Source organism: Quercus lobata, chromosome 3 (assembly GCF_001633185.2).
Source record: "Quercus lobata isolate SW786 chromosome 3, ValleyOak3.0 Primary Assembly, whole genome shotgun sequence".
Lineage (NCBI taxonomy): Eukaryota > Viridiplantae > Streptophyta > Magnoliopsida > Fagales > Fagaceae > Quercus > Quercus lobata.
In genome coordinates, this window is record NC_044906.1 from 45,891,757 (window position 1) to 45,900,698 (window position 8,942).

Genomic DNA, 8,942 nt, shown 5'->3' on the forward strand with positions numbered 1-8,942 from the left:
ATAATAAACTTGGCTAATTAATCAATTAATCTATCACAAGGGGTCAATTCGTTTTTAGCCTATCACAAATGAAAAGCTTTTAAGATTTGTAATCATTTTCTTGTGGGAGGTCATATATGCTCATTTCTATAATTGAGATAGTCCACTTGACTTAGTACTACTCGTGTATGACTTGATTTAATTGATCATTGAAGTTTCACTCTAGACTAAGGACTATTCCATATTTGATACACACATAGCACATAAATCTATTACTCAATGAATATCTATTTCATTTGTGTGATTGTACATGTTCAAATGTGATGTATGTGTGCTCAGCCATATGTGGATCAAACCAAAAAGATTTTTGTTTTTTTTTTTTTTTTTTTGGAAGTGATTTGTATCACGCATGTTTTTTAAAGTTTTTCAAATTGTTTTTGTGTGAAAAACATTTTTTCTGGGTGTTTTCGTAACCTATTTCATGTGTAAGCTCAGCAGGGAGTTAAATGGTCCAATTCTCAAGTTTTTCAACTTTGGATAGAAAGTTGAGCGACTATCTCACGACTGTTTTGTGAGTAAAGCTTACCAACGAAATACCAACGAGATACCAGCAAAATTTTTGTAGGAACCTAACTGGCGAAAATTTTCAGATCAGCTTTTAAAGGGCATTTCGTAGGTCATTTGTTTTAAACGTCTCCCATCCTCTCCCAAACCCCTGTTTAATGTTTCTACATCAAAACCTAACTAAATTCAAGTGTTTTTCATTCTATTAACATCTTTAAGTTAATCTTTAACTCTTTTCATTGATTTTGATCCTTAGATTATGTTTTTGGGGGGTTTTATGTTCATAGTTGGAATTTTCTCAAATGGGAGTTGGAAAACTTATTTTTTGTCAATCTTTTTGATTGGGATTTCTTTTAAATGACAATTTGCTTTGGATGTTGGCCCCTTGTGGCAAAAATAACATGTATTTAGGCAAGATTTTCATATGTTTGTGCATTGTTTATCATATTTTGATCATTGGTTGTGTGTTTTATACACTTTGCCCCGTGAGTGCTTGCTCTTGCATTGGTCATGCATCTCACATGCACACTAAATGCACCTTTACTGCACACACTTGATCACTTGACATGTTTTTACATTCACTTGTGCTAGTTAAGTCTTTTTAGACCTTTTAGCACACATAACATGTTCTTGTGTCTATGTCATGCCTTCATCCATATCATGTTTCATCATGCTTTGTAGCACACATAACACGTTCCCGCGAAAGGGGCATGTGAGAAGCACATGACTAGAAGCTGAAGAGTCGTGCCAGACTGTCGTTTTCGCGAGTGTCTCATGGGTAAGGCCTTCCCGCGAGATAGTTGCGAAACATTCTGCCTGAAGGATTTTTATGTGACTTTCTTACCCTTCTCCCATACTATATATACCCTCATAAGCCACAAATGTAGAGGAGGCCATTTAGAGAGAAAAACCCTAGATAGGTTTTTATAACACACACACCCATCTTTTAGAGAGAGAGCTACCTATCCTTAGTGAGAAATCATTTTAGTCTCTTCTCCTTCCCTCTCCCATTGTCATACCTTGAGAGGAGATTTGTAACCAAACAAAATCCACACCTATCTAGAGTGTAGAAAGTGTTTTAGAGCTTGGGAAGCTTTGGGAAATTGCCAAAAGAAGCCGATGAGGCTTGGCAGATGCAATCGGGCGTATTGCGGGATCCGGAAAGCTAGACAAGACACGGTTCCAAGAAGCCTTGTTGGAGTAGGAGCTTGGAAGGCTTATGTGCGGGTAGATTAGGCTTGGAGGGTCTCTTGCTGACTCATGTATCCCAACTAATTGTCTAGTGGATCAATTTTCGCTTGGAGGGCGGCGGAGAGGTTTTATAATGAATACTTCGGTTTCCTCTTCATTAACACATTAGCATGTTATCTTGTGTTTGCATTCCCTTACTCTTGTGCTTTACTTTTATGTTTGTTGTTCATGTTTATGCACTAGAGTAGTATCGGTTGATTGAGCTTCATTTACTCTTGCTTCCGCACTTAGATGAGTTAAAGTAAAAGCAATCTAGCCGTAATTTTTAATTGGGGGTCTAAACAGCTCTTGTGTTTTTTAACACATTTTCGAGCTTTCAGGGAACAATGGCAAAACTCACTCACACATAAATCTAGAAGCTATGATGAACTTAGAACTATATACCTGTAACTTGAAATACTTGTAAAAAACACATTAGACCCTTAAGGTAAATCAAGTGATAAAAGGACAAGTATAATGTAACAAGTAAATACCGATCAAGTAAACATGATGTGAAAACTGTGAGCAACTTGATTAAACACAAAACAGTCATATGGAAATGACTACAATGATCATATGAAAAAGAAAATGATCATCCAAACATGCAACCAATAAAGCGCAATAGCATAAGGATGTATGCATGTCTAACACAAAAGCACAATGCGATGAGAGCAGCAAAGCATAGATACTAAACATAACTCAAAGCACCATAAACAACGAGAAACCAAGCATAAAGTAAAACAAATAAAACAAGGTTTTCTCATAAAAAATGTCTTATTCCCCTTAGTATATGCCTCTCCCCTATGGCTTTCCACCCCTACAAATGTGCACGAGATAGAATTCCTCCCCCTGAGAATGTGCACATAAGTCTTATAGAAATGAAGAAACACTCTAGTATACTTTCTAGTATACTCTCCCCATTTTTGTCACGAATAGCAAATGATTCAAGAGGAAGGAGGGAAAGAAAAGGAAACTACATCTACATCTCCATTTTAACATAAATATATATATATATATATATATATTCTGGTACCAGTCCTTCATTGAGGAATTTTATCAATCATCTAATAAACAAACCCTCCCCCCTAAAAAATTCATGACTGTGGATGCAAGCCCCCGTGACAAGCTTTTGGGTTTCCCCAAAAACCATGGGAAGTACGCCTTGGCCTATGGTGGATCATGGAGGAGGGTGTAAATAGAGTCTCCATCTAGATTAGGTCTAGGAACCATAAATATGGCGCCCTTGTGGGTGGACTAATCTTTACCAAAGCACATGTCCAGAATTTAAGTATGGGGATGGGAGGGTGTTAGGCACCCAACCCCACCCAATCCCACCCAACCCGTGGGTTGGCCTCCACTCATTGTGTTCAAAATCTTAATCTCATTGAAGGGCCTTTTGACATGTTATTCTAACTAACATACACTCTAATATGCATCTAAAGCATTCAATCATGACATATCATCCATAAGCCTAGCATTCATCTATCAAAGCACAAGTGTATATCAACAAAGGCAACACACACAAGACAGATTAATCAAGCACATCAAAGCATCCAAGCGTTATTGACACTCAAATTGCAAGTTTTCATGAGAAGAGACTTATGTTTCCTAAAAACCTGAAAAGAAAAGATATGTCTAAAATAAAGCAAACACAAAACAAATTGGAAGTAGAAAATAAAAGACAAATTGTAGATTTTTATTTACGGATGGTTCATTGGTTCTAGGGCATTTACGCTTTGAAGTTCTATCTCCAAAACCAAAAAAAAAAAAGAAAAGAAAAAAAAGAGATTAAAAAAAACAAAGCATATCAAATTAACCTTTTAAAATTGGGGAAAAAATAGTGGGAGAAAGAAAAGGTGCCCTATCGAGGTGAAGACCACAGACAATCTATTGGGTTAAAATAAATTGACCCCTTACAATTAATTAATTAATTAATTACCCAAGTTAATTAATTAGATCAAATTTTGTGCAATAGCGTGGTAGCACAAAAAAATCATCAAATTATCTAAATGTAGCAAAAAATAAATTTGACAAAAGTAATTTGTTTATGAATGGGGAAAACCACCAAGGCAAAATCCCACCGGGTGATTTTAAGGTCACCACTCCCAAGAATACATTATTATCAATCATAAGTGGTTACAAGTATAAGGAATCTTACCAAACCCTTTGGCCTATCCTGAAATATCAACCTATTGTTGAACCCTTACCCCAATACCCAATTGGACTTGTATTGTAGCGGTAATCTTTCCCTTGATGCACGAATCCTAGTACTAACTCCAGCAACTTGAAGAGGTTGTTGGCTATAAAGTTCTTCAGTTAAATAACAATGAAGATCAGGAAGCTCCTTGGTCGCAAAACCTTTGGCGTAAAGACACAGTAGCTTCTTCAAAAAGAATAATGAACTAGGGCACTTTCTGCATGTACGACGGCCTTTTAAAATAAGCCTTACATATGTCTAGGGTTGTGAGAAAAGAAACCCTATACAAATATTTCAGGTTAGGCCGAAAATTAGATCTGGAAGTTTTGATTTCGTAAGTCTCGACAGAAACAGCTTGTGTCGAGTTTCTATCGAGTTTTGACTATAAACCTCGATAGGAGTTTTTCTGTCAAGATTGCTGTCGAGATTTAATGAACGGCTTTTCTTCACTTTTTTCTTGGTTAGATCTTCATATTTTTAACACTTGACTTGAACAACATGTTTCTTGAAGTCCTAGACCCATCCTAGATCTACCTAATTACAAGTGGAGTGCATTTTGACAAAGGATTAGCCAATTATATAAAATACGTCTCTAACACAGTCCTCTCATCTTCCTTGTTCTTCTACTTCTCCTTCTACCCCTCTAAAACGAAGTGGCATCCATTTCAAAGTTGTGAGGGAAATAAATTACAAAGAGAGAAGAGCATAGAGATTTTTATTTTTTATTTTTTTTCCTTTTAGGTTTTTCAGAGAAGGAATATAAAGGGAGAAAAATTTTGTAACTACCTAGAAGTTAGAACGCTTTGCCAGTAGTTTAATCAATTGATTTTTAAGGCACATATATCTTTTATAGTTGTCCATGTGGTTTAATATGAAATGTGTAAGAATAAAAAATAATTTTAAAATTAAAGTAGATGAATATGTAAAGGCAAAATTTAGTGTAATGTTAAAACCACCCATGATGAATGTGTAAAGTCAATAATCTTTATATATATATATATATATATCATAAAAGTAGAAATAAAAAAAAATAAGAAAATAAATAATTGGTGGTGATTAACATGATGATGAGGTGGTGCGAATGGAATATAGCAACAACAAATGCTACTCTTCTACTTTTAGATATATATATATATATATATACACATATATGTGTGTGGAAAAAAAAGCGGAAATAAACATATCTTAATGATAATTTGATCGAAAAAAAAAAAAAATAGATCTCATATTCTATCACCACAAAAAAAGGTTTGGTGAAAGTTGTTACATGAGTAGAAACATGTGTTAGGTCATTAGATTGTAGGCGAGCAAACCATGAGATAAAGTTGGTATTAAGTGTGTTTTACTTTTTAGAGAGTTTTTGAAATCCAAGACTTATGCCTAGAACAACACAAGAAGAAAAATGTTTTTGAAATCTCAATACATAGTTCAAGAAGAAAGAAGTTTTTTAAATCTCAATATACATATCTATTGATTGGGATAAGTACAATGCATGTCTTGATACCTATTGTTTGATCAAGAATCATGGATAAAAAGAAATCCAATTTGGATCTATCAATTCATCCAATCTCTAAAATTTTATGCCCTACTTGATGAATCACTCGTTTATATAGAGTTTGCAAGAAACAAGTCTGTGGCTTTTGAGTTGCATGTGGTAAAATTGTTTGTGGTATTGGGGGGAGCTATAGAATTAAGGATGATTCTACTATAGAACTTTGATTCTATTTAGTGGATCTGTTTCCTTGGATTTTGGTGGTATACCTCTAAAGAGTTTTTTCCATGTTGAACTTTTCTTTCCATAACCATTTTGCTTATTTTATTTACATTTTGCATATATTTGTTTACCAATATTGGTTTGTACTTATCAAAGCTAAGATAAATCTAATTAGATCTCAAATAGTAGTCTAATTTTATGTCGTGTTCCATTCAATTTTCTTAATTTTGGTGCAACTATTTACTACACTACAAAAATCAAGTCTAATTTAATTTTCTTAATTTTCTGTGCTAAATGAGTTATCAAATGAGAAAACCATAGAATCAAAATTTAAAAACCATAAAAAAAAATACCATCGTTGATTAATTATTATTATTATACAAATTAAATAGTGGTTAGACAAATTAAAGTTGAGAATTTCATGGATAACAATTTCAATGATTTTTTACATCTAATTCAAACAAAGTTGTAATTATTTTACTAATAGCTATTTTATATTTTCAAATATACAAACATTATATGTATATATATATATATTATATATAAATTTGGTAAAATTTTAATACTCATTTAATTATGCTTATTTGTAAATGTATCTTATGCATATGCATGAGGTTACGAGCTAGTTAACCATAAATTGAACATCCCAAAATATTTGGTTAACTAATTTGTTGGTTTAAAATTGGTTAATTTCTAAAAATCAGGATCTAAATCTCCAACAACGTGTCTAGGAGAGATCGGTTCCGCAAACAACAATTAAGCAGAGTTCCCAAGCATTGTTAGGCTCATAGGGAATCAAATTTACACCACAAGACTCAAAACTGTAAGTTTTGTGACGTTGGATAATGACCAAGTAAAACAAAGATCATCTTTGCTCTCCTAAAGGTTGGGAGGTTCATACAATACCTCAATGAGCTACCATCCTACAAGGGAGAGGCGCCAAGTATAAATACCTCATTTACTCTACCATTTAGTTCTTACAATCAAACAAACAAACAAGATCCTTCGTTGAGTCACAAAATGGAAAACTCCAAGTACTTGTTTCTTCAAATTACATGCTTCATCCTCTTGTTATCCTTGTCTTCTTCATATGCTCACAATAAGAGCCATGAAAGCACGCCACCTCCTGCTGGTTCCCAAGCAAAAGTTGATTTCAAAGGTTGCTTCAATAAGGTTTATGCTTTTGGTGATTCAGACACAGACACTGGAAATGCTCACAACTTGGGTGATCTCAAATCCTTCATTAGCACTTTATTCTCTCATGCTTGGTCCCCATATTGCTCATCAGAGAATTCAAAGTTATCTGGTTATCGACTATCTAATGGCCGCTTAGTCATTGATTTCTTATGTGAAGCTCTCAACATATCCCACTTGTCAGCCTATAAAGGCTCTTCCGCAAACTTCTCAGGTGGTGCAAACTTTGCAGTAGCCGGATCAACGGCTCTTTCAAGTAATCTCTTCAGTCATTTCAATTTCACTAATCCCCTTATGTGGAAACCAAATCCAAAGAGTATTTTAACTCAAATTGATTGGTTCCATAACTTTGTTGGGGAGAGAGAATGCCAGGGAAAAGATGAGGCTGCATGCAAATCAGAGCTTGGGAATGCTCTCTTTTGGATAGGTCAAATTGGTGGCAATGACTATGCTCGTCTTTTTGCCTCTTCCATTGGCCTTGCTATTGCCAATAAGCAATTCACAGAGCACGCTGTTAATCACATCTGCACACTTGCATTGGTAAGCATTGATAAACTACCATTTATATCAAAAGCTCAAATTGATTAAAAAAAATGATGAATTTAATCATTTAACTGTTATTCCAACAAGCATAATATTACAAAAAAAGAAAGAATGTAGCATATAGCCTTAGCTTGTTAGAAGGGAAAAAAAAAGAGTATCTTAATGAGTTCTTCCAATCTAAACATTTGATCAGGACTCTTTTCACAAAATGGTGCATTGCATATATGAGAAAGGATGAATGTTATGGTGAAGTTAATGTTGGAATGGTCATATTAAGCTTGCTTTCTTTTGATAGGGGCTATTGGACAAGGGTGCAAAGTTCCTTGTGGTTCAAGGGCTACCACCAATAGGGTGCCTTCCATTGCAGTTAGCAACATCTCCCTCAAATGATCGTGATCAAAATGGGTGTTCAGCGAGTGCCAACTCGGTAATAAAGGGTCACAACAATCTTCTCCAGAAGAGGTTGGATGAAATTCGAACCCAATACAAAGATTCTATGATCCTATATATTGATTTCTACAAAGCATTCACAACAATATTGGAAAAGCACACACAATACCAGTTTGACGAACCCTTCAAGGCATGTTGTGGAGTTGGGGGAGGACCATTCAACTATCAACCAAACCTCCTTTGTGGAGCTTTTGGTACCTCTAATTGCAAGAACTCCAGCACCCATATTAACTTTGATGGGGTCCACTTGACTGAAAATATGCATTTACACCTCTTTGATCTCTTCTTCAACCAAGGCTTTTGTACACCATCATTTGCAGATCTGATTAAGAAGAAGAAAGGCCAATATTAAAATGTCTGACATTGGCCTACCAGTTCTGTTTTTAGTAATAAATATCTGATGGCTGATGCCTAATGTTGCAAGGTAGATTAGTAGTAGGCTCCCAATGGTGGCATTCGGAGAGCTAGATAATATTTCTTGTTTCAAGATAGTTTACTGTCTTTTTACCTTATTATTGTTATTATTTAAATGTTACACAAGCACCTAGGGTCTTGAACCAGGACTTCACTTTTTACTGTACACTCAGGGCCGGATCATCAGCTTTCATGGCCTGAGGTGATGATTTTAAATAGGGCATTTTTCATATTTAAATATTAGTAAAAAATTTATCCATACATACTTTTTTAGATTGAATTTCTTTTTCAACTTTTTTTTTTTAATTTTTCATATGTGGACATTTATAATGAGCAGGTACTTATAAATAAATAAAACATGATTCATAATATAAAATTATAATTTAATTAAAAAAAATCTTAAGCATGGAATAATAAAACCAAGTTTACCAATAGCAAACCTGCAAATATACTAATATTGTGACTGCTTTATAATCTAAACTTGCACAATTAAAAATTAATTTATTACATTATTCAATAAATTAATATCACTAACAAAAAATGGATTGATGTGATATACATCAAATTAGCAATATGTGTGATAACTTATAAGTTATAAAGCAAAAGACCTGTACATCACGTGGCTCACTCTCTCAGTTGTTATGTGATAAGTTTATG

General features: G+C 34.3%; 1 protein-coding gene across 1 annotated transcript; it reads left to right on the top strand.

Annotated features, from left to right (window-relative positions):
• The first annotated feature begins 6,651 nt into the window (after positions 1-6,651).
• On the top strand, positions 6,652-8,544 carry LOC115982431 (GDSL esterase/lipase At3g48460-like). Its single transcript, XM_031105033.1, has 2 exons — positions 6,652-7,418; positions 7,717-8,544. Exons 1-2 carry the CDS (start codon positions 6,705-6,707, stop codon positions 8,221-8,223), a joined length of 1,221 nt encoding a protein of 406 aa, XP_030960893.1. The 5' UTR covers positions 6,652-6,704; the 3' UTR covers positions 8,224-8,544.
• The last annotated feature ends 398 nt before the right edge of the window (positions 8,545-8,942 follow it).

Excerpts from the sequence above, each read along its gene's own strand:
- LOC115982431 (XM_031105033.1), top strand. The coding sequence starts at position 6,705 with ATGGAAAACTCCAAGTACTTGTTTCTTCAAATTACATGCTTCATCCTC. Across the intron at positions 7,419-7,716 it reads ACATCTGCACACTTGCATTG|GGGCTATTGGACAAGGGTGC; the intron begins GTAAGCATTGAT and ends TTCTTTTGATAG.